At 41.3% G+C, this 26386-nt stretch overlaps 2 protein-coding genes across 12 annotated transcripts in view; one reads left to right on the top strand and one right to left on the bottom strand.

The window, feature by feature from the left end:
* The window catches only part of LOC308184797 (uncharacterized protein), a 383809-nt gene that overhangs the window by 54502 nt on the left and 302921 nt on the right, over positions 1-26386 (top strand). The gene's annotated exons all lie outside the window — the stretch shown is intronic.
* LOC308184712 (rapamycin-insensitive companion of mTOR-like) overlaps positions 1-26386 on the bottom strand; it is a 221699-nt gene that overhangs the window by 13485 nt on the left and 181828 nt on the right. For 10 of the 11 annotated variants that reach the window (XM_080572055.1, XM_080572052.1, XM_080572057.1 and 7 more), the window contains 11 exons: positions 24512-24676; positions 23983-24059; positions 23792-23870; positions 22724-22833; positions 22503-22590; positions 21620-21712; positions 20634-20740; positions 19766-19995; positions 18037-19051; positions 5463-5640; positions 4110-4194 (listed from right to left, as the gene is read on the bottom strand). In XM_080572055.1, the coding sequence (XP_080428181.1) occupies positions 4110-4194; positions 5463-5640; positions 18037-19051; positions 19766-19995; positions 20634-20740; positions 21620-21712; positions 22503-22590; positions 22724-22833; positions 23792-23870; positions 23983-24059; positions 24512-24676 (2227 nt within the window). Of the gene's footprint in view, positions 1-4109; positions 4195-5462; positions 5641-18036; positions 19052-19765; positions 19996-20633; positions 20741-21619; positions 21713-22502; positions 22591-22723; positions 22834-23791; positions 23871-23982; positions 24060-24511; positions 24677-26386 lie in introns of those variants that run through there. The other variant, XM_080572054.1, reaches the window with a different exon arrangement.

Genomic DNA, 26386 nt, shown 5'->3' with positions numbered 1-26386 from the left:
CGTAAAAAGGTTTGATTGGGCAGGGCTATTGTACGTGGTACATGGTCCAGGTCACCGTAAATTGCCTCTAGTACACCTAATTCCCTCAGGTGGTGGAGACCTTTCTCCATGGTGGTCCACTTGCCTGGTTGACATACAAGATCTTCCTTGAAAGGATACCTTTCCGTCATGCCTGACAGGAGTCACCTCCAGAGGCTGAGGACTTGTGCCTTTTTTCCAATTACTTGTGCCCCTTTTTTGCCTCCTTTCTAGTAGGGCAGTATGAGTACTCCTTTCTAGTAGGGCAGTATGAGAAGCTGAAAAGTCCTTGACTTAATGTAAGCACTGCTCTGCAATGACTGACATCAGTGTGTTATCAGCATTATTCTCATCCTAAATCCAAAACAGTTGGATTGGAAAACAGTTTCCAAGGCAGCTATGCTAAAAGCCCACTGGTACCCTTTGGGTCCCTGAAGTACCCTCTCCTGAAGTAGTCTATGTCAAGGATGCATGGAGCCTCTGGGCAGCAGTCATGGGGTGCTTTTGCCACTCATTCCCAGTTAGACTCACTTTGGCCTCCAATACAGTTACTTGTTGTGATCCCCCTGTCACTCCAGAAATACAGATGGGTTCTGCCCCTTTATAGTTTTATGGCATTAGAGTACACTCTGCACCAGTGTCCACTAGAGCTGTATACTCCCGTGGGTCTGACGTGCCAGGCCATCAAGTGGCCATCAGTGCCCCACAGTCCAATAAACCCAGTTGTCCTTTTCCTCTCCCTGACTGGAGGAAGAGCTCCTCTAGTCCTGGTCATAGCATTCATTACTCACTTCTTGTAAATGAAAATCAGAAGTCCCTTTGTTAAGATCAACCCTTCTACTCTGTCTGTGGAACTCCCCACTGGAAACTGGAGCAGCTATTTTCTTGGTAGAACTCCCTTTTGTCATTGTTTTTCCTTTCAACTCACGTACCTCTGCCTCAAGGGTTGAGGTAGATTTCCCATCCCACTTCCTCCCCATGGTCATGCAGGTAAAACCACAGGGTGGTATGTTGTGCATGCACACTCTATTCTCTCTCTTTAGCAGAACTCATACTCCTAATAGCTGTGATACTTGTCTGTATAGATGGAGAAAAAGACATATTTTCTCTCTTCAAGCTTCTGAACCAGTTTCTCCACATCTGAGACGCAGGCTGGTAAGGAAGAATAGAGGCTTTCTTCATAGTGCCAGAGCATGCCAGCCAATGCATCCACCGTTTGTCCCTCTACGTTTTTCTAGGCCATTGCTGCCAATGAGTTGGCATACGATGATGGTGCACTCCGTACAGACTTCTGCCGCATGGGTCGCATGCACTTGACTTCATCTATATCTTTGGATACCTGTTTGTTGGCCAGGTCACCATAAATCACTTCCAGCACAGCTAATTCCCTCAGGTACTGGACACCGTTTTCCACTGTGGTCCTCTTGCCTGGGTGACATACATCTTCCTTGAAGGGATACCTTTCCTTCATGCTTCAAAGGAGTTGCCTCCAGAAGCTGAGGGCTTGTACCTCTTTTCCAATTGCTTTGTCAATGCCCCCTTCCCTAGAGAGGGATTCCAGCTGCTTGGCTTCCTTGCCCTCTAATTCCATGCTATTGGCCCCATTATCCCAGCATTGGAGCAGCCACATAATGCACTTGCCTGGATGATGGCTGAAATCCCTTTGCATATCTTGCAGTTCACTCAGGGATAGGGATTAGGCAGTTACTGTGTCATTTATGACTTCTGCTTCTTCCTCCTCCTGATCTCGTGATGGCCCTACTTTGGAGTAGCCTGCCTCATCCACTTCTTCCTCATTCCCTTTCCTAGTATAAGTTCCTTCTATTCCTGAATGAGCTGGCTTCCACTACCATTGTTTTTTCTTGATTATAGGGGCGACTGATATCAGCATGGGCTGGTTCTCTGGTTCAGCTGCAGTGTCTGTTGCAGGAGTTGGATCAGATCCAGAAGCATTCTCTTCTCCTTGAGGGTACTGAATACTGTTGACTCTTGTTTGATAGATGCAATCCGGACCCCAGCACAGTGCAGCAAGCTGTAAATCTCTGGCATTGCCAGGGTTGGGGCATACCTTTTTTAAAGATTCTTTTTTTTTTTTTATGATTTCATACTTGTTCAGGGGTGAAGTCAAAAACCATCAGAGGTGACAATCGTAACAGATACCTGCCAATGTCACCCCACACTCCCTTCTATCCATCACCATCCTGCCTTAGGGCAGATCTCTGGGTGGTATTCTTAAATAGTTGTTTAACCTTAGACAAAACCAGAAACACATGCAGGAGACATAATAATAGGATCATGATAGTTTTAACATCCCAAGAGTATTCAAAATTCTCAAGAGCTGTTGTAACTAGACTGGAGGAGAAAAAGTAAAGGGTGTACTTGTTAATAGTTTCCAAGAGAACGTTCCTGAAGCGCAAAAATGATGGCAATACTGAGTACAAATACCAGATTAAGTTCATGGTCGATGTAACATGAGAACATGCTATAACCAAATTGGCAAAATTTAGGCCAGCCCCCAGAGTTGATACAGAACAAGAAAGGGCTTAAGAAAAACAACCTTGAGAGCAAATAAAACAATATTGTGACCAACAACTATTAAACAAGTATAATTATTATAATTTTTTTATACTAACACTCTGGTCAGATCTGTTATCTCAACTCTTTGTGCCCCACGTTGGGCACCAAAAGGACAGTTGTGGTTTAACAAACCAGCAAACAGCTAAGCACCACACAGACATTTGCTCATGCACACACACTCCCCCCCCCCCCCCCCCCCCCCCCCGCGGGATGGGGGAGAAAATTGCAAAAACTGGTGGGTTAAGATAAGGACAGTTCAATAAGAAAGGGTAAAAGAAAACAAACAAACAAAAAACAATAACAAATAAACAATGCAAGTGATTTACAATGCAATTGCTCACTACCTGCTAACCAATGCCCAGCCAGTTCCTGAGCAGCAGCAGCCCCCCCCAGCCAACTCCCCCCAGTTTTATCGCTCAGCGTGACATCATATGGTAAGGAACATCCCTTTGGCCAGTTTGGGTCAGCTGTCCTGGTTCTGTCCCCTCCCAGCTCCTTGTGTACCCCCAGCCTCCTCATTGGCAGGGCAATATGAGAAGCTGAAAAGTGCTTGGCTTAGTGTAAACACTGCTCTGCAACAACTAAGATATCAGTGTGTTATCAACATTATTATCATCCTAAATCCAAAACACAGCACTATACCAGGTACTAGGAAGGAAATTAACTCTATCCCAGCCAAACCCAGAACACACTGAAACTTCACAAAGTACAGACAGACACTTTCAGGAAAATCAGTTTTATATATTACACTAACAACACAAAAGAAAAAAAAGAGAAGCAAGATGTGTCTATTTGGATGTTTAAGTGCTTGTAATAAAGTTCAAGTTAACTAACAAGTAACACAACAGATATCCTGTACTATTTCAGGACCAGTATCAATGTTTCAGTTTTAGTTTTTCCTACTGAAGAGACACATATCGATGCCTTACAGATTTCTGTCTCTGTTTTTGTAAAAAGGAAGAACATTCCAGAAGAAGCCAGGCATTACAGAGCACTTGCAATTCTCTCATACCATGTGCCATCATCTCTTCTGATCAATTGTCATGAAAACATCACATAAAGTTATAATTTACTTTCTGAAATACACACCCAACACCTTTATTGGTTCCTATAAATTCACATGTAATCAAATGAGAGTCAAAATATAACAGCTCAATTTGTATGTGGCATTATTTTTTTAATCTTAGCTTAAATTTTGTTTCTTTCTTTAATGCAATATTACTACCAGTCTTCAATTAGCATTAGCTCATACTGCAATCAAAGATATGTAGGCATTCTTCCTTAGGTTATTAGAGCTGGATCAAGTTTATGTTGAAACAGCACTGCATTATCTTGAACTACATAAAAAATGGAATCCATAGTCTGCTATCCTAAAATCCAGAAAACAGCTCTCAAAACTTAACAGCTAAAAATAACATTTTCTGTAAAGAAAGATAAATAAACCAACACCCCACCCCAAACAACACGTACAAATAAAAAAACAGAAAGGTACAGAAGAGAAACAAAAACAATACCTCCTGCATCAGATGCAAAAACCCTAGATCCACGGTCATCAAATGGAGGTGTGGTTTTCTTCTGGAAATATGGAGTCTCCTTTATCTGGAATATTCAAGTGAAAAATCAAAATTAGCACACAGGGGATAATCATATCCAAAGGAAAAACAGATTTTGTGAGGACAACTTCAGGAAAAAGATATAATTAGAAGAGAAGGAAATTAAGAATGGGCTCCTGAGTACTAAAGAAAAGCCAATGAAAAAAACCAAACAACAAAACAACATACAGTTGTGAATGAACTTTTATAAAGCAAGACTTCTAAACAGACAGTAAATGGTAAAACATAGTGGTGACAGGCTGTAAGAAAATCAGTGACCCAAAAGTGGCTATTAATGATCTGTCCATGATCTCTCTATAACACTGGAGATCTCGGGAGAGCAGAATAAAAAACACCCAGGACATCTAAAATGTTGCCTGTAAGATGTTGTAGAGTTGAGACGTAGATCTGAGAAAGAAGAAATGAGGCAACATAAATATGCCATAAAGACTGTGAAGGAAAGATAGTAAGAAAGATAGTAAGAAAGTAGTCATTTCACAAAGGGAAAACAGAAATGGGTATGATGGAAGATCTTGCCTTTATTCTAGTTTTAGTAATTTTTGAGATTAGTGAGAAAATAATTTAGGTTTGAATGGCAAAGACAAAGTATACTAAAGATAAGGAAGCCACTGATTTACCTTTGACATAGACCATGTCCTCCTGTCTTTAATAATTATGTAACAGAATATTAAAACTTGTGATGCATCAGTTTGTTAGACTGGCATGTGTTTTAACTAAGTAGAGAGGAAGGCAATTGATAAGAAACTGAGATAATCTTTTCTAAATTAAAGATGTGTATCTGTGAAGTAAGTAAAGACAATACAATGTAATGCTATGATGATATAAATACAAATAAAGTAATATTAAAACAAGATCACGGGAGCAGAAAGTTTACTGTAGGATTATGCACATCATTTATGGTTGACTAATGATCAACAAGTTGGCTAGAGATATTAACAAATGTCCATAGACTATGTTAATTTTAGTATAAAAACTAGCTGTCAACTAAAATATCACAACAGCATATTTATGCTGCCATTGTTTAACATGGTAACCTATTCTGTGTCATTATTTGCCTAATAATACAAAACGGACTAGCACTTTTCTGTTAACAGAATTAGAAAATAAACTTGTTCTCCAAAATGTATTCCTTGAAAGTACCACATCCTGTTTTCTTCCTTTCTGTACACCTAATCTATTCTGATGAAAATGCAACAATCCACTACCTTTCAGTAAGAAAGTGCAAATGAACCCATTAAGTTAACTCATACATACCTGAAATATTTCATTGATATCCACTGGGAGAGCAAGGCCAATGTAATCATCAAAGCTACCATATGTAGCATTAGAAACCATAGAGCGAACAGAGGAGGAACGCTGAAGTGTGTTTTGGTTAATAGGACTCAATAGATCTTCTTTATCTAATGAAACATAACTTAAAGCTTTCATGAACCTGTAACATTAAAATAACAAATCACAATCTTGGTAAATCTGTCATTCTTGCACATTACATATAAGAAGGACTGCTGTCACAAAGACTATTCTTGTCTTCCCATTGTAGAATCCAGAGCTTGTTACTCTGTTAAGTTATAGCTATAGGTGTATTTCATTATTTCTGTCTCACATTGTATCGCATGGTCTGGCAGTTCCTATGGTAAATATTTGTGATCTTCTCTTTGGAAGTCCCGGGACACAGACTCGAAAGACAGTTAGATTAAACTTCTGCTTAAGAGGCTGCCAACCTTGTAAAAGTACAAGTTTTCTCCAACTTAATGGTCTTTGAAAATTTACAGCCCAGACAATCAGAAAAGATTTAGGCTTTAAAACTGCTAAATGATGATTTTTAAATGTAACAATGCACAGAATGCACCTTTATTCACAAATTCAGACCTGAACAGGCACATTCTGGACAGACTGGAGAGCTGGGCAATCACCAACCACATGAAGTTTAACAAAAGTGCCAGGTCCTGCACCTGGGACAGGGCAACCCTGGCTATACGTACAGACTGGGGGACGAGACGCTGGAGAGCAGCCCCGCAGAGAGGGACCTGGGGGTTGTGGTTGACAGCAAGTTGAATATGAGCCAGCAGTGTGCCCTGGCAGCCAGGAGGGCCAACCGTATCCTGGGATGCATCAAGCACGGCATTGCTAGTCGGTCGAGGGAAGTGATTGTCCCGCTCTACTGTGTGCTGGTGCGGCCTCACCTCGAGTACTGTGTGCAGTTCTGAGCACCACAGTACAAAAAGGACGTGAAACTGTTGGAGAGTGTACAGAGGAGGGCGACGAAGATGGTGAAGGGCCTAGAGAGGAAGACGTATGAGGAGCGGCTGAGAGCACTGGGCCTGTTCAGCCTGGAGAAGAGGAGGCTGAGGGGGGACCTCATCGCAGTCGACAACTTCCTCGCGAGGGGGAGTGGAGAGGCAGGTGACCTATTCTCCGTTATCACCAGTGATAGGACCCGCGGGAACGGTGTCAAGCTGAGGCAGGGGAAGTTTAGGCTGGACATCAGGAAGAGGTTCTTCACCGAGAGGGTGGTCGCACAGTGGAACAGGCTCCCCAGTGAAGTAGTCACTGCACCAAGCCTGTCTGATTTTAAGAAGCGTTTGGACTGTGCACTTAGTCACATGGTCTAAACTTTTGGGCAGACCTGTGCGGTGCCAGGAGTTGGACTTGATGATCCTTATGGGTCCCTTCCAACTCGGGATATTCTATGATTCTATGATTCCTGCAAATGCAAAGCTTGGGCCAGCTAAGTACCAGAGATGCAAACAAGGAACATTTTTTCCTGTACTCTAAAGGTGATCCAGTGTGTGACTCCTCAATGTGGAGGAAAAATTTGGTAAACTTAAGATTACAAAAAAGCAACTTGAAGATGCACAGTGAGCTGTGTTGACTGTGACAACCAACCTGAGGAACAAAAAAAGAAATAGGTTGGGGAAAATGACACAGAAGAGAGGAGGTTAGAGAATCACAGAATCGTCTAGGTTGGAAGAGACCTCCAAGATCACCCAGTCCAACCTCTGACCTAACACTAACAAGTCCTCCACTAAACCATATCACTAAGCTCAACATCTAAACGTCTCTTAAAGACCTCCAGGGATGGTGACTCAACCACTTCCCTGGGCAGCCCATTGCAATGCCTAACAACCCTTTCGGTAAAGAAGTTCTTCCTAATATCCAACCTAAACCTCCCCTGGCACAGCTTTAGCCCGTTCCCCCTCGTCCTATCACCGGACACAGGGGAGAATAGACCAATCCCCACCTTGCTACAGCCTCCTTTGAGGTACCTATAGGGAGCGATAAGGTCGCCCCTGAGCCTCCTCTTCTCCAGGCTGAACAAGCCCAGCTCCCTCAGCCGCTCCTCGTAAGACTTGTTCTCCAGACCCCTCACCAGCTTCGTTGCCCTTCTCTGGACTCTCTCGAGCACCTCCATGTCCTTCTTGTAGCAAGGGGCCCAAAACTGAACACAGTACTCGAGGTGCGGCCTCACCAGAGCCGAGTACAGGGGCACAATCACTTCCCTAGACCTGGTGGCCACGCTGCTTCTGATACAAGCCAGGCTGCTGTTGGCCTTCTTGGCCACCTGAGCACACTGCTGGCTCATATTCAGCCGACTATCAACCAGTACTCCCAGGTCCTTCTCTGCCAGGCAGCTTTCCAACCACTCATCTCCCAGCCTGTAGCTCTGCTTGGGGTTGTTGCGCCCCAGGTGCAGGACCCGGCACTTGGCCTTGTTGAACTTCATACAGTTGGCCTCAGCCCATCGCTCCAGCCTATCCAGATCCTCCTGCAGAGCCTTCCTACCCTCGAGCAGATCGACACACGCACCTAACTTGGTGTCATCTGCAAACTTACTGAGGGTGCACTCGATCCCCTCATCCAGATCATCGATAAAGATATTCAAGAGAACTGGCCCTAATACTGAGCCCTGGGGGACTCCACTAGTGACCAGCCTCCAACTGGATTTAACTCCATTCACCACAACTCTTTGGGCCCGGCTACCCAGCCAGTTTCTAACCCAACGAAGCGTATGCCAGTCTAAGCCATGAGCAGCCAGTTTCTTCAGGAGAATGCTGTGGGAAACGGTATCAAAAGCCTTTCTGAAATCAAGGTAGACCACATCCACAGCCTTCCCCTCATCCACTAAGCGTGTCACTTGGTCATAGAAGGAGATCAGGTTCGTCAAGCAGGACCTGCCTTTCATAAACCCATGCTGACTGGGCCTGATCGCCTGGTTGCCCTGCAAGTGCCGCGTGATGATACTCAAGACAATCTGTTCCATGAGCTTCCCTGGCACTGAGGTCAAACTAACAGGCCTATAGTTCCCTGGGTCTACCCTCTGGTCCTTCTTGTAGATGGGCGTCATGTTTGCTAGCCGCCAGTCGACTGGGACCTCCCCTGGTAGCCAGGACTGCTGATAAATGATGGAAAGCGGCTTGGCCAGCTCTTCCGCCAGTTCTCTCAGTACCCTCGGGTGGATCCCATCCGGCCCCATCGACTTGCGTACATCCAAGTGTTGTAGCAGGTCGCCAACCATTTCCTCGTGGATGGTGAGGGCCACATCCTGCTCCCCATCCCCTTCCACCAGCTCAGGGTACTGGGTATCCAGAGAACAACCAGTCTTGCCGCTAAAGACTGAGGCACAGAAAGCATTGAGCACCTCAGCCTTTTCCTCATCTCTTGTAACTAAGTTTCCCCCCGCATCCAGTAAAGGATGGAGATTCTCCTTAGTCCTCCTTTTCGCGTTTATGTATTTATAAAAAACATTTTTTGTTATCTTTAACGGCAGTAGCCAGATTGAGCTCCAGATGAGCTCCGGCCTTTCTAATTTTGTCCCTGCACAGCCTCGCAACATCCTTATAGTCCTCCTGAGTGGCTGGCCCTCTTTTCCAAAGATTATAAACCCTCTCTTTTTTCCTAAGCTCTAGCCACAACTCTCTGTTCAGCCAGGCCGGTCTTCTTCCGCGCTGGCTCATCTTTGGGCACGTGGGGACAGATCGCTCCTGAGCCATTAAGGTTTCCTTCTTGAAGAGTGCCCAGCCTTCCTGGACTCCTCTGCCCTTCAGAGCCACCTCCCAAGGGACTCTGCCAACCAGTGTCCTGAACAGCTCAAAGTCAGCCCTCCGGAAGTCCAAGACAGCAGTTTTACTGGTCCCCTTCCTGGCCTCGCCAAGAATAGAGAACTCTACCATTTTGTGGTCACTCTGCCCAAGACAGCTCCCGACCACCACATCTCCCACCAGTCCTTCTGTGTTTGTGAACTGAAGGTCTAGCGGGGCACCTCCCCTGGTAGGCTCTCTAACCAGCTGTATCAGGAAGCTATCTTCCACGCTCTCCAGAAACCTCCTAGACTGCTTCCTCTGAGCTTTATGGTATTTCCAGGATATGTCTGGGAAGTTGAAGTCCCCCATGAGAACAAGTGCTGGCGATTGCACGACTTCTGCCAGCTGCTTGTAGAATGCCTCATCTGTCTCCTCATCCTGGTTCGGCGGTCTATAACAGACCCCCACCAGGATGCTTGCCTTGTTGGCCTTCCCGCTGATCCTAACCCATAGGGACTCAACCTTATCAGTCCCAGCCTCGAGTTCCACAACATCAAAACACTCTCTAATATAGAGAGCCACACCACTACCCCTTCTGTGCTGCCTGTCCCTTCTGAAGAGCCTATAGCCAGACATTGCAGCACTCCAGTCATGGGAGTGGTCCCACCACGTCTCCGTGATGGCAACCAAGTCATAGCCTGCCTGCTGCACGATGGCCTCCAGCTCCTCCTGTTTGTTACCCATGCTGCGTGCATTAGCGCAGATGCACTTCAGTTGGGCCATTGCCTTCTCCCCCAGCCCTGACATTGTTCCCCCTGGCACACCTCTAACAAGCCTTATTTCATCCCTGTCCCCCTTCTTTCCTAGTTTAAAGCCCTCTCAATGAGCCCTGCCAGCTCCTGGGCTAGGATCCATTTTCCCCTTAGAGATAGGTGGGACCCGTCTGCAGCTATCAGGCTGGGTGCCGAGTAAAGCGCCCCATGGTCAAAAACCACAAAATTTCTGTGTTGGCACCAGCCTCTGAGCCACGTGTTAATCAGGTGGGCTTTCCGTGTCCTCTCTGTACCCCTCCCTGCCACCGTAGGGATGGAGGAAAACATCACCTGTACTCCTGCTCCATCTACTAATCATCCCAGTCCCCTAAGGTCCCGTTTGATAGCCTTCAGGCTTCTCTCAGCAATTTCATCGCTGCCATCCTGGACTATCAAAAGAGGATAGTAATCAGAGGGGCGAACCAGGTTAGGAAGGTTTCTGGCAATGTCCCTGACCCTGGCCCCAGGGAGGCAGCAGACTTCCCTATGGGTAGGGTCAGGCCGACATATAGGGCCCTCTGTTCCCCTGAGAAGGGAGTCGCCTACAACGATTACCCTTCTTTCTTTCTTAGTGGAGGCACTCTTGAGGCGTGGAGTTGACTTCCTCACCCTAGGCATCCTCCTGGGTGGACTTTCGACCTCATCTTCACCCACCGGTCTCTCAAGCTCCAGGGCCTCAAACCTGTTGTGTACACGTACCTGGGAAGGCGAGGCCGGTGGGAGGGGGTTGCCTGCGACACCGAGCGGGGACCTGTTTCTATTCCTCTTCATCTCCTAGGTCCCCTCCCTCTGTCCGACAGCAAAAGGGCAGAGGGTCCACCACTGTTTGGGGTGTCTCACCCCAGTGCCTTTCCTTCAGGCCTAGTAGGGAGTTGCTCCACCAGTCTATCTGCCACTCACACTCCCTGGTGGTCCTTAATCTCTCCACCTCCTCCTTGAGCTCTGCCACCAGGCTGACCAGGTCATCCACCTGCTCGCACCTCACACACATGGTGTCTCTGCCACCCTCAGCTGGCAGCAACAGGCTCAGACACTCCCTGCATCCAGAGACCTGAACTGCCACATTTTTGAGTGGGCACTCAGTCTGGGTCACCATAGACTTTCTAGAAAGAGCTTTCTGCCTAGTGCAGACCATGGCGGTTTAGCTATAGGTAGACAGCCGGTAGATGAGCTGTTCTTCTGAGCGGGGAGGGATGCTCTGCCCTCTCCGAGCACGCCCTGCCCGCGCGAACTGCCACGCAAACTGCCGCGCCACGCCCTGATTGACGCGCCGCGCCCTGTTTGCCCGTCCTAGTTGCTGCGCTCCCTAGGGCCTGCCTTTGAACGTCAGGGGAGGGGGCGCTGCTGGCTCCGCCTACGCCTCGTCAGCCTCACTCGCGAGGGCTGCCGGGTCCTGGCAGCTCCGTCGGCTGCCTCGATGTCGGAAAAAAAGCCCTGCCTGTCCCGATCCCCCGCTCCGCTGCAGAACGCGTCTGCCCCGGAGCCGATCGCCTCGGCGAGGCGAGAACATGTCCTCAATGCTGATCGGAGTCGGCTGATCAGATCAGTCTTCTGATCAGATGCAAATCTCATTTGGCCACTTCTCATTTTAGTTCTTATTGAAGATAAAAACCTATGAAAACTTTATACTAAACAAACTAAACCAGATTGTCTATGCAGTGAATAAAACATCCTATTAAAGATGACCAGATAAGTGCTAATATAACATGACAGACTTCTCCATCATTTTCATCATCATTATTTCTCAAATATGTTTTAAAAGGAAAAAAAAAACACCTAGAAAGTCATACTATAGGTTATATTAAAAAAAAAAAAGCATTAAAATTGAATAAGATAAAAGTGCTAAAAATGCTAACTATGCATGACAAAATTTTGTGGTTTAACCCAGCAGGCAACTAAATGCCACACAGCTGTTCGCTCACTCCCCCTACAACTGGGATGGGGGAGAAATTTGAAAGAAAATTGCAAGAACTCATGGACTGAGATAAGGACAATTTAACAAGAAAGGGAAAAAAAAAGGACAAGGAAAACAACAACAACAACAACAACAAAAAGAATAAACAAAGCAAGTGATTAATAAACAACGCAATTGCTCAATACCTGATAATGCCCAGCCAGTCAACAAGCAACAAATGTCCCCCCAGCCAATTCCTCACTGTTTTTATTGTTTAGCACAGTACATATGAATGGAATATCCCTTTGGCCACTTTGGGTCAGCTGTCCTGGTTCCGTCCCCTCCAAGCTCCTTGTGCACCCCCAGCCTCCTTGCTGGCAGGGCAGCATAAGAAGCTGAAAAGTCCTTGACTCAGTGTAAGCACTGCTCTGCAACAACTAAAACATCAGCATGTTATCAGCATTATTCTCATCCTAAATCCAAATCACAGCACCATACCAGCTACTAGGAAGAAAATTAATTCTACCTCAAACAAAATGAGGACAATATCCACCCCTTATTCTATACCATCTACATCATGCTTAGGTCTTACACTTTCAGTATATTCTCATTAATTACCGCCACCCTTCCCGGCCTTTGATATATACACACACATATCATTCCCTTACTCTATGGGCCATCGCTCTAAAATATCTGTTGACTTCATTTTAGCCCATGAGTTTAGGCTCCATCTGTCATAACAGTCCTACAGGGCAGAAGAGATGGTGAGTGGTGTTGGATTTTGCATGCTGAAGCCAATTCAGGTTCCATCATCACTGCACTTGTCCAGTTCTGTCAAAATTCATTTTTCATTTATCTGGGTGATTCTTACTGTAATAACATTGATATGGCATACAGCAACCATAGCAGTGATGGCATACAGCATTATATAGCAATTAACATCGTACAATTCAAATCATTGTCTATTCTCACCCGACATCAAATCTCCTTGAGGTACACATTGAACTTCCCCATCTTTCCACATTACCACCCACCAAGTACACCCAGGTCCTTGAGCAAAAGAACTCTGATGCATGGGTTTGCCTTTGCCTGAGGCAGTAATAACCCAGACCGTCTTCCCCAGCATGTTTTTTATGTACACTTACAGGGACTCTATCCCCTTCTACAGTACGTAAAAAGGTTTGATTGGGCAGGGCTATTGTACGTGGTACATGGTCCAGGTCACCGTAAATTGCCTCTAGTACACCTAATTCCCTCAGGTGGTGGAGACCTTTCTCCATGGTGGTCCACTTGCCTGGTTGACATACAAGATCTTCCTTGAAAGGATACCTTTCCGTCATGCCTGACAGGAGTCACCTCCAGAGGCTGAGGACTTGTGCCTTTTTTCCAATTACTTGTGCCCCTTTTTTGCCTCCTTTCTAGTAGGGCAGTATGAGTACTCCTTTCTAGTAGGGCAGTATGAGAAGCTGAAAAGTCCTTGACTTAATGTAAGCACTGCTCTGCAATGACTGACATCAGTGTGTTATCAGCATTATTCTCATCCTAAATCCAAAACACAGCACCATACCGTCTACTAGGAAGGAAATTAACTCTATCCCTGTGGAAACCAGAACAACAGTACATAAAAAGTATTACACTACTGTCATGGTTCATTTACTTCGTAGAGGCTCGTATGATGCTGTTTTGGATTTAGGTTGAGAATAATGCTGATAACACACATGTTTTGGTTGCTGCTGAGTAGTGCTTATACAAAACTAAGGAGTTTTCTACTTCTCATGCTTCCCTACCAGCGAGGAGGTTGGGGCACATAAGAAGTTGTGAGGGGACATAGCCAAGAGAGCTCATACCAGCTATTCAAAGGGATATTCTATACCGTATGACATATGGTCAGCAAAAAAAAAAGGTTTATTAAAGAAGGAGGATGGGGGGACATTCACACTGATGGCATTTGTCTTCCCAATAAACCATTGCACGTGATGATCCCTGCTTTCCTCCAAGAAGCTGAATATCTGCCTGCTGATGGGAAGTAGGAAATGAATTCCTTGGTTTGCTTTGCTTATTCACGTAGCTTTTGCTTTACATTGTATACTGCCTTTGCCTCAGTCCACAAGCTGCCTAACAGGGTTAAACCACAACTACCACTAAGGCTTAATTACAAAAATCAGACATTATTTATTCACCATAATTAATGCCTAATTTAATGCATAGTACATGACTGCACTGGACTGAAAGAGACTGCATGCAGTGGCCAAGCAATTGTCCACAGGAGCATTGCTTTATTCACAGTGGAAGTGGAAAGCATGGAGTGAAATATGGTGTGAATGTAATTACAGGCAGAAAATAATGATTAAGTCAGGGAAAATGAATTTGGAGAAGTTGATTTATCCCTGACTCAGACACAAATTCAGTGTTATTGACATACTTTTTTTTTTAAATAAAAAGATTAATTTACAAATCAAGATTTTCTATGGGAGTCTCTACGTGATTTCCAAGTTTTAAATTTGATTTGCACAGCAGCTGAATGATGCTATTGAAGTCAGTGAAAAATTCTGATTCAAACAAACCTACATAATATTTACAAGGGGAAAAGGAAGGAGAGAATAAAAGGAAAAAACATTTATTTCTTCAAATGGGTTATCAAAGATGAACTACACCTTCTGTATTATTTCCCTATCTATAAGAGAAAGGATAATATTTCATCTTGGAGGGTTACTATGCAAATAAGTAAAATTCAATGCTGCTAAAGCATTTGAATGCTATAGCAAGGAGTGGCAGGGAAAATCTTATGAGGGAAGTGTAGCAAGATGCTTCACATATTTTTGAAGCCAAGAAAATTTTAAACAACTGCTCAATGTGTTTTGGACATCAGAAGACAGATGCACACCTCAGGAACAGTTACATTTCTTATATTAGTACAAATTATTACATATTGGGAGCTAAAATACAGTGAACATTTGATTTCTTGAGCTGGACTTTCTGTTTTAGAAAACTTTTTAAATTTTTTTTTGTTGTTTTAGATGGGCAATTAGAGTATCTTCACAGAATCACAGAATCATCTAGGTTGGAAGAGACCTCCAAGATCACCTACTCCAACCTCTGACCTAACACTAACAAGTCCTCCACTAAACCACTAAACCATCTCACTAAGCTCTACATCTAAACGTCTTTTAAAGACCTCCAGGGATGGTGACTCAACCACTTCCCTGGGCAGCCCATTGCAATGCCTAACAACCCTTTCAGTAAAGAAGTTCTTCCTAATATCCAACCTAAACCTCCCCTGGTGCAACTTTAGCCCATTCCCCCTCATCCTGTCACCGGGCACGTGGGAGAATAAAACAGAATCTTCCTATCCTTAAGAGTTTAACAAATTTATACTGAAATAAAAATAAATTATTGCGTTTTGACCATGTGAGATTCAAGACACTATTATACAATGGGAAAGCACAGAACAGATTATTGGGACATCAATAGTCTTCTTTATATTAACTAATATACTACTATATATTAACTAATTCTGACCAATGCTAATTACAGTAGAAATAAACATACGTACAGAAATAAAACTCAAGCCATATGTCAAAACCCAGATAGTTAACAACTGCATTAGTTATCATAGAATCATTAAGATTGGAAAAGACCTCCAAGATCATCTGGTCCAACCATCCCCCTACCACCAATGTCACCGACTAAACCATGTCCCTAAGCACCACGTCCAACCTTTCCTTAAACACCCCCAGGGACGGTGACTCCACCACCTTCCTGGGCAACCAGGTCCAATGCCTGCCTACTCTTTCTGAGAAGAAATGTCTCCTAATTTCCAAACTAAACCTCCCCTGGCACAACTTGAGGCCATTCCCTCTAGTCCTATTGCCAGTTATCTGTGAGAAGAGGCCGACCCCCAGCTCCCCACAACTCCCTTTCAGGTAGTTGTAGAGAGCAATAAGGTCTCCCCATAGCCTTCACTTCTCCAGACTAAACAACCCCAGGTCCCTCAGCCGCTCCTCATAGGACTTGTGTTCCAGACCCTTCACCAGCTTCGTAGCCCTTCTCTGGACATGCTCCTCGATGTCCTTCTTGTAGTGAGGGGCCCAAATTATTTCATTTATTATTTCATAATAAAAAAAATACAACTGCTCTCAATATAAAATTACAGACAAGTATTAATCCTAAACATTTGCCCCTGTTTCTCCTGGAAAAGCTACCAGATACATTCTGAGTAGTGGTAAACACTCATAAGTTTTCATTAAAACATGTCTGCAAGTAATAGGGAGAGCATGCTACAATTGTATTTGAGATATGTACCTTAATATTTTTGTCTGGTCTTTAAAGATGGAGGTGGAAAATTTAGCCTTGCAAACTAACGTACGCAAAGAAATAAGCTTTTCAGTCTTTTGAAAGAATGGAACAACTAGAAACATCACTGAAATCAATTGACAACTAGGTGTCATGAATATCTTAATTTGTGGATTGAAGCATGATTTTTTTTTCTGAAGAGTGACAGAAAATTGGCCTTGGAAAACAAAAACAACAGAATATCTCTTTCCAATTTATTACTTAAACAGCAGTTAAGGACAATATTTAACTGGAAGCAGTAACATACACTAAAATTAAAAGGGCCACAGTTATTCAGTGGATAGACTCGGCTATAACCAGCAAGAATAATGCATATACCAGTTAAATGATACTCTTCACTTCAATCATTTCAGTTCCATGTTAAACAGGTCAGTTCAAATCCTCGCACCTAACTTCTGATATGAGAGATCATGACCAGCTAAGCACTAGGAAATAGTGTTAGTATTACATTGCATGCTACATCTCAGGATGAAAGTTCACTGCAGCAAGGCTTGCATTGCATATCAAGGGCATGAATGCAAGGAATTGTACAGCATGACTACAGTGACAACAAAATCTGTATACCCACTGAAATTACACTGACTTGTTCCTACATTAGCACTGGAAGCCCATAACAGAGGAAGAACAGTACTTTTTTACTTTTTCCAGGATGGTGCAGCTTAACTACTGAATCATCCTCAGTTTAATCAGCACACTCAGTCTACTTCTAACTTATCTTCTATTGCATCTATGCAGAATCATGTGAAAATTTCAACGAATTAATGTTGCTCTTAATCAGTAGGAAAATAAGCAATAACAAACAGGTACTATATACACACAACTGGCTATGTGGAATGCAATTCAGGGACAAGGCACTTGCTGCTCCATGCACTCAGGAAGTGACTAATGTACTGGTAATTTCTCCCCTTTCTCTCATGTGAGAAAGGATATTTAGGTAAAAAACATAGATAGAAAATGTCTTTTCCCTTTCAATAGCAATCTGAAAATCCAACCCATTAGTTAAAAGCTGATCTGAAAGGAAAAGTTTGAGAAGTAGGCAAGCTATTAAGAGAAAGTTTTTGAGCATTGACTGTAGCTGTTGGGAACAGTGTCAATGTCATGAGCTAGATATCTTAGCTAACTACCAAATTAGTTTTCAGACCATCTAATATTACTCAAAAATAAAGGAGATGATCCTGCAATCTAAAAATAAACCCAAGGAGTAAAATCTTTGCTCTGCTGTAGCTAGAAACCAAATGCACATTCATAACAGTGGTACCAGTATCTCACCACTGGCCTCGATGCCACAGTGAATTTGAGTATAGTATACTGGCAAGACATGCTGTCCCTAAAACCTCTCCAAGTAACATAAAGAAAATGGTCTTCTGAAATACAGCTCTGACTGCACCAGCAATTTTCTGTGATTGCAACTTCAGCAACATTAGTCACGTGACTATGTTTAAATAATAAAAGAGTTAAACAGGAAGCAAATACAATAGAAGGAAACATACTCTTTTGTCACTGACAATATTAAAGGGACTAAGTACGGCAATGTAAGCTGGGCTTCTCTTACAGCACTTAGGAAGGTCAGACTTCTCATTAGCATATTATTCTACTAATATCAGTACCTCTTTTAGTGAAGTTATCTAGTACCCTGCAACAACTGTCACTTTTAGATGAAGTTGGAAAAAAATATTAGAACAATACTTTTCTTATTTAATTGCTCTTCTAGCTTTGAAGAAAGAAATGAGCACAAAATAATCTCTTACTGGCTTGGGGTTAGCCGAGAATCCAGGCTGCCAGACTTCATGGTAATAGTGTGAGTAAACAGCATGTCCTTTACTGGAGAGTGAGACAGTGAAGGATGCATCCTCTGCTGTTGTAAGCGTTTTAGTGTAGCATAACCAAAGGCATCTCGAGAACTTGTGTAGCTAAAGTTATAGTCAGCAAGACTTTTTATTGTAGCAAGAGAAGGCGCTTTAAGAGACTGGGCTCTTCGAGGAAGTGTATGAGAAGACCCTGGCAGTACCAGGGACACAGAGTTTGATTTTGAGAGAGATAGGTGGTTAGACTGTGGTGTTGAACAGTGACTTGGTTTAACTGTTTTTGTGCTTACTACAGTACTCAAACTTCCACAGTCACTGTTTACATTTGTAGTGTCCACACCTATAATCTCCCTTGAAGGGCTAGAGCTCATTGAGCTTATGCCACTTGTCGTGGTATCAGTATTGAAACTTAAGCTACGACTCTTGAAATGTGCTTGTGTAGTACCATCTCCTATTAGCCTTTCTCTGCTTGTGTTTTCCTGGTGAATTTCATTTCCAAGACCTTTTGGCAGCTTCAAATCATTTTCTCCAATACTAGGGGTACTATCGGTATCTTCCATGTGCTTACTTCCAACAAAAGAAGTTTCTAATCGTAAAGTCTGCATTTTAGGAACTCTAAAAACAGGGTTGAATTCTTCCCCGTCAGGAAAATCTATGTTACTGGAAGGTTCTGTTACAGTACGATTTCGTCTCAGGCTTGATTTACTGTCAGATGATGTCAGCTTTCCTCCTTTTAGATCACTGCTATTCCTGTGTTTTTTATTAGGTAGAGTAAGAGAGTTTAGAATGCGATTTTTCACAAGTCTGCTAGAAGAAAAAAAAGGAAAGAGACTACGGTCTTTGTCCTTTGAAGGTCCAGGTCTGTCATAAAATATTTGTTCTGTTTCTTCAGTAATATCTAGGAAGAATGTACTAGTGGAAGTACTACCAAAACGGTCATTCTCCATGATGAACATACCTGAAATTATACAAGACTTTTGTCAATGAAAAAGGACATTTCTTCAAAACGTATCAACTAAGTCATGAAAAAGCAAGCTATTCAATAAAAGCCAAAATTGTAGAGTATGTGGTTTATTGTAACTTTCAATGCAACATTTTTTTCTTCAGAACTTAGTACAGTAAATTAATTATCTTCAGGAATACCTGAGTTGAAGGTTTCTTTGCTTCAAAAGAAAAGCCACACTATCATATTTCAGTGCAAATATGTAGCTATTAGGATTACAGCTGATACACTCCTTTAATGATAGCTAAATATGGTATATTTCTAGATTCAAATTCCAAATATCAGTAACTAACACTAAATATAGCAATACTGTATATTTATATATATTTTTTCTAGATATTCCTTTGAGGACAAGCAAGTAAATAATGTATACCTAAGTATGGAATTTTCTGTAGGGTATTACAGTAAATTGCCATGACTTGACGTAAAAACTAGTAACTTACCCTAATGTTAAAATGTCTTACTTCTACACCAAATGTAAATCTAAGACGTTTTCTTCACTCTCACTTGTCTACATCTTTCTGAATGTATAACTGTCCCCCTGTCTGCACTCTTCTTTCTTGCTAATATCACCTTTAAACCACTTGCCTGAACCTCATCCTGACAAAAGCTTGATAACAAAACAAAAAGCTGTTTTATTTTCTGTCTTGAATTGTTTTTAAAACTTACTTGAAGGCACGGATTTGCTTTCACTGTTATGCCTAGAACCGGTGGACTCAGAGTTCAAGCTAAGAGTGCTGGGTATAGAAGAAAGTTCATTGCAGAGCTGATCCATGTCATCAGGGACCACTGGCCAAGGCTGTCTGCGACTGTGTCTCACTGCATCCCAGTTGTGATGCTTCAAAATGTCACATCCTTGTTTAGTTTTGGCTATTAGACCAAGCACGTAGACACAGGTTCTGTATTTAATGTATATATAGAAAAAAGAACAACAATAATAGCATCTAATTTAACTAAACTTATTTCTTTTTTGAAAGGAAACAGTTTCAAAACAATTCATCAGAAACATCACAAAACTGCCACGGAGCTTTTTATTCCTGATTTTTATTTGTAAATCAATGGAAACTTAAGAAATACACTAAAATAACTGAAATGCACTAAAAATATCTACTATTCAAAAATAAAACCAAATTATTACAAAAATCCCGATACATAAAGTAAAACATTAATACAGTAGTACTATTAGGCAAAAGACAATCTATTTATGCTCTCTTAAAGATTCAAAAAAGTTACTGAATAAAAATGATGAAATATTAAGTTGATTCCAACAGAGATACATGCTACATATGTTTTAATTGCTTTTTAAAAGAGGCAAAGAGTAATATATTTTTTTCCATAGGTTTCATTTGCTTACTGCTTGTACTTTTAAACTTCCTATAAAATTCTGAGAATCCTCTCAAACTCTGTCATCAATAATCCTTAATAATTAATTTCCAAATAAGTGCCAAAACTATATCCATGTGAATAAAGCAAGGGTATTGGAAAACCTACTGGAACTACCATCTTAAAATTTTGTTTAAAAATCAAATACACATACCCTCTAATGGAGAGAACCTCACAATGTTGGGCAAGTGCCATTATATCAGGAATTACATTCTCGTCTTGAAGCAAGTTAAGACCCCAATTTGATGATCCAATATTGCCCTGGAATAAAATAGTTTGTCAAATAAGTTTTGATTTTGATGTAATCCGCAGCACCATCAATGTAAAACCTTCAATGCTGTTGTTTGTCAGTGGTACAGTTTCCAGCCACATCCTGTCAAAGGTATTAGAAAATTGAGCAGTTTCTCTCTCCTTTTTGGTATTTCCTAGCTGTGCAAATCCAGTGAAGGACTTGGGACACAATCTATAATACCTAAAACTGGTCTCAATTAACTACTATGTATTCCTCATATTTACCAATTCTACTACAGCCACCAGTATTAATTTAGTTTACTTATTTTACATTTCTCTTACACAGGCATTTTATTACTTACCTGTGTCTTCCAGTAATAGTCACCTTGAACAAATGTTCCAAAACAAACTTTGGGGAGGACAGAAAAGAGGCAAATGTGGCAAAGCAGCTTTAGAAGCTTAGCTTGGATAGACACAAACACTAGGTTTTCCCCATTTTATCCCCAGTACCAGTGATGTCATGACCATATATTCACAAGCGTCAACAGTGGCAGCAAACTTTCCCTCAGAAAGGCTGAATTCTGGAATGCCATAGTAAATGTATTACATAGCAAGTTGTAATTACTGGTTCCATACTAATACTATTTCTTATATGTGGCAATGTTCTTTTTATTTGTAAAAAATAAATAAAAATAAAAAATAGACAAAGTGATGATGAAAAAGTTCAAAATAAATATAGATGCAGAGAACAACCTTCATCTGATATTTCAATTAGTTCAGAACATTTCACACATTTTATGAGAAAAATACCTAAACGATGGTTTTAAAGGATTTTGCTTAGTTATTTCAGAATCAAAAGTTGTAACAGAACTTGAACAGCTGCAAAAACATTGTAAATCTATTACTAACCAATGCCCAAAGGGCTGCTTTCAGCTGCTTAATTCCTTCCCACTTATCCAGCATTGGGGAACGAACAGTATAACTCAGATCTGTAACAATACTCTGAAGAAGATAAACAGAAGGAAAAAAAAACTCAGTTGAAAATGATAAGGAAACCTCGGTGAAACAGGTTCTCTTGAATTTTTAACAAATGTAAAGCACTAATTTAAATTACACACCCTAAAATAAATAGTGGTAGTTTTGGCATAATAAGCATAAATTAACAGCAACGGTAATGCAGGTAGAAAATTTTACTGTAAACACTGAATGCATAAGGTTAATTGAGATTTTATAGAAGTAACAGATTCATCAGGTTAACACTGCAATATGTAAGCTTTCTCTTGTATTTTTCAACTATTAAATAAAATTCAATACATTATCTTGCAAACTCACATTAAAAGTCAATTTATTTAAGCTTAGAGTTTGTTTTTTTAGTTTGTTTTCTCAAATTTTCAAGATATTAGAAAAAATATTTTATTCCCTCATCTCCATGTTTTTATATGCATAAAAGGATAGGCACAATTTTTAGTCATCAATATACAATTCACTCAGACTAAAAAGCTATTTCTACTGGAAAGCTGCTTTCCATTCTATTTTTTTTCTAGCCATTTTAAGAAAGATAGTGCAAGGTATTTCTGATATTTCAGTGTCAGGAAGGAATCTTAGATGAAACTGGATGGAAAGACTGTCTTTGGAAAGACTGACAAATTTTTGGCCCCATAACACTTGAGACTTTCATAATCTAGTTATTTTGCAGTGACTGTTTAAATGACATTTCTTAAAACATTTTCCTTTAAAACAGGTTACAATACTCTTTAATATCTTTCAAGTTATAAATCGCTATTATCCTCACCTGAGACTCCAATAAATGGCAGCCTGTTTTATGGTGCACCAGTTGGCCATAAAGGTGAACTGGCAAGTAGACATGTGGTTGCTGTAATCTGGTAGAAAGAAAAATCATATGCTTTCCCAGCAATTCAGAAACTTTATTTTAAAATAAATTACACTGCAGTGTAATGCAATGAGTTACTCTTGAGATTTTTCAGATGAAGAAGATTTTTGTGGAGTGTTTACCTTTGGTTGCTTCGACGAACATAGTTATCACCATCAACAGGTTTGCGATATGTTGTAAGTGCTTCATTAAATTGTTCTTCAATCAACTCAACATACTTTAAGTTATATTCCTAAAAGAAGATAGACGAAGGTTGACACAATAACATTTAGGTGGTTTATGTTTTTATAGTATGATACTTTATAAGGAAGGAACAATTGAAGTGCTTCTTAATGAAGGCTGAATTTCTTTATGATCTGAACATGGGGCTCACCAAAACTACTGCACTTCATACATATGAGTTTGCAGAAATTCGACAATTGATTCCATAATTATTTCATAGAATTTGTTAAAAAAGGAAGGAAAGAAGGAAATATTTCACATCTGACTTTAACCTGAAAAATCTGAATAGTCCAACATACATTTCAGTATTCCTAGAGAAGGGACGGCTTATAAATTAGTCAAAAAAATGCCTAATGACCCACAGGATTGAGAGCATTACAAAATGATTAACTACTACCTCAGGAAAATAAGCACCAATAATCAATTACAAAAACAAACAAACAAACAAAACAAACAAAATAACGTATGAACGTATGAAGTTTTATTTTAGTCTGACAACAATGATTTTTTCTTAATGCGTCTTGTGTTCCTATCTACTTCCTAACAGCATAGGCTAATTCTATCTTCATGAGATCTGGATTTAACTTCAATTAGCTACAGAGTTGACACGTGTCTTGAAAAGTAGTATTCCTTTCCACACTTCTCTAGACAAGATCTTATGACAAGCTATTTTGGAAATTCAGTAAGTCACTGTACTCCTAAAATATTTGCTGGAATATCAAAATTATGCAAAAGGCCTGGGTAAATCAAAAGCACACATGTACAGAGGAGTTTTGAAACTGTAAGTCCCTGTTAAACTTTTCCAGCAAATTCCTAAGTCACTGTAGGAATAAATACATTGGCATGAGCAATACACATATGTGAATGTGCAATATTTTAAATTATCTTTGACCTTCTAAAACCTGTATATTCACACCCTTCCTCCTCCTAATTTCAAGCGAACACACACTTTTTATTCTTAGTATTACCTTCTGCCACTTTTCCATTTGTTTTGTTACATAACCTCTTTCATTTAGATACGAAAACCCCTTTGGAACGGACAGAAACCTGTAAAGTAACACCAGTCAGTCAGTATCCCACTTAAATCACATAATTTGAATAAAAACCAAAAACTTATTGTTTCCATGGTGGAAAGTCAAACAGCATATTCAACGTTTACCTTAGGAGTAGAAGCAAACCCTTGTCTCCAAGGTGAGAAAGAGCTGGTTTCATTTGGATAAGGGCATGAAGATTGGCCTAAAATAATTAAAAATACATAAGTAATATCTGAGCACTATAACACTCTGAAAACTACAACAATTACAACAATCTGCCAGCAATGATGTAACAAGTTTTTCACACAAAGAAGTATCAAACAGCATTGACCTCATCCTAATATTATCCACTTTTTGTACCTTCTGTCATTAAATACATATTCCTTTACAAAGTATAATGATCAAAATAGCTGAATTAGCCTGAATTAATATTTTAAAATAAGCATAATCCAAACATCTACACTTTCTTGTCATTAACAGTGCAGCTTTTTCAGCATAGGGTCTACAAAGTATTATGAAGTCCATGAAGGACAATCAAGAAAGCAAACCATCGGTAGCTTCTTGCTACTGTTTTACTTTGTTACTGGAGGAGGTTGGGGAACACTTTACAGAGTAGCATACCACAAATAGACTGAAAAGGAAAAGGATGCTCACCTTGTCTTCACATGCCTCATCTAGAATATCAAGTGCTTCAGAAGAAATAGTTCTATTTTTATCATGTAACTGGGTCACCAGTAACTCAATCCCCCAGTTGCTGAAGAACTCTACATTTGCTCTCAGTAATACTCGTAAGTGTTTTGTTGCATACAACCTGCAGCTCTGCAAAAAGCAAATTGTTTTTTTTAATGGAAGAAAAAAAGATAAAGTAATTGATGATTTATCATGTTTGAAAATACAATTTTAATTACCATATTTTATAGCAAGTAACTGAGATGCACATCTTATGCGTTAAAACTACAGTCTATTAGAGAACTATATCTTATCAAACAGGAAATTTAAATCTGAGATTACTACTAATCTGGTTATAGCCAGTCTACTTGGAAACCCTTTATCAATTACTTATTCACTGTGACAACACCACACAGTCCAGGGTACGTAAAAGAAATGCCTTGTAAACAGCCAGTGCAATTGCATATACTTTCATGTACATTATGCTTTGAAAAAAATACTTCAATAAGCAAACCCTGAGAACCTCTTTTGGACAAAGTGTTGTCCAAAAGTATCTGATCTTCAAAGCTTCTCAGAAAACCCTCTAAATAAAAAAGTCATTTTCTTATAAGATAGTTTCCCAACATTTAGATTACTACTTTGGATTTCTCTCAGTGACAGCAGAATGAAGTATTTTGTCAGTTCCTGTACTCTTGTTCAAAGTATGTTGAATAAACAACATAAACTCATTAATATAACTTTTTATTAGATAAATTACATTCAAAATAGAAGAAAAGGGGCTTAATCTACAAGAATTTGAAGTGTTCTAGAGTAAGCACAGAACAACCCTGATGTTTACTGGGAAAGTTATCTTTACTTAGACAAACAAAAGACAAAATCAGGTGCCCAAATCTTTCTTCAGTTCTCCAGTCTTTATACCTTTAAAACTATAATACCTCTAACAAAGTAAAGTCTGTATTTATTAAATTATAAAAGATCAGTATGGAGATGGATGTGAATGTCTACTGAACCTAATGAGGTTCAACAAGTCCAAGTGCAGGGTGCTGCACCTGGGTCAGGGCAATCCCAGCCAGGAGTACAGACTGGGAGAAGAACTCATTGAGAGCAGCCCTGCAGAGAAGGACTTAGGGGTTCTGGTGGATGAAAAGCTCGACATGAGCCAGCAGTGCGTGCTTGCAGCCCAGAAGACCAACTGCATCCTGGGCTGCATCAAAAGAGGAGTGGCTAGCAGGTCGAGGGAGGTGATTTTCCCCCTCTACTCTGCTCTTGTGAGGCCCCACTTGGAGTACTGCATCCAGGTCTGGAGCCCTGTGCTGGGTCTGTGTGGGATGGAGTCACCTTTCCCTGCAGCAGCCCACACAGTGCTGTGCTCTGCACTCGTAGCTGGAACAGCACTGGTATCACTCCAGTGTTGTGTCTATTGCTGCATAGTACTGGCACAGCATCAGGACCCCCTCCAAGCCCCCAAGAGCCAGCAGGCTGGGGGTGGGCAAGTGATGGGGAGGGGACATCGCCAGGGCAGCTGACCTAAACCAACCAAAGGGATATTCCATAACACCTGATGTCACACTCAGCAATAAAAGGGGGGCTCTCGTGGGGGAGGGGGCTGTCCTCCCAAACAACCGTTATGCGTTTTGAGGCCGTGCTTCCCAGGATGTGGCCAAACATCGCTCGTTGATGGGAAGTAGAGAATAACTTTTTTTCCCCTTCCTCTCTGTGCTTCCGCACGCCCTTTATTTTTTTATTTTTTCCCCTATTCCCTTTCCCTTTAATTAAATCATTCTGATCTCAAGCCTCAAGCTCTTTGTGTTGTATTTTCTCCCCCTTCCTCTTTGAGGAGGGGGGAGTGAGAGAGTGGCC

The sequence above is a fragment of the Anser brachyrhynchus genome, assembly GCF_964034855.1.
Source record: "Anser brachyrhynchus genome assembly, chromosome: W".
Lineage (NCBI taxonomy): Eukaryota > Metazoa > Chordata > Aves > Anseriformes > Anatidae > Anser > Anser brachyrhynchus.
This window is presented reverse-complemented; position numbering and strand designations above follow the sequence as displayed.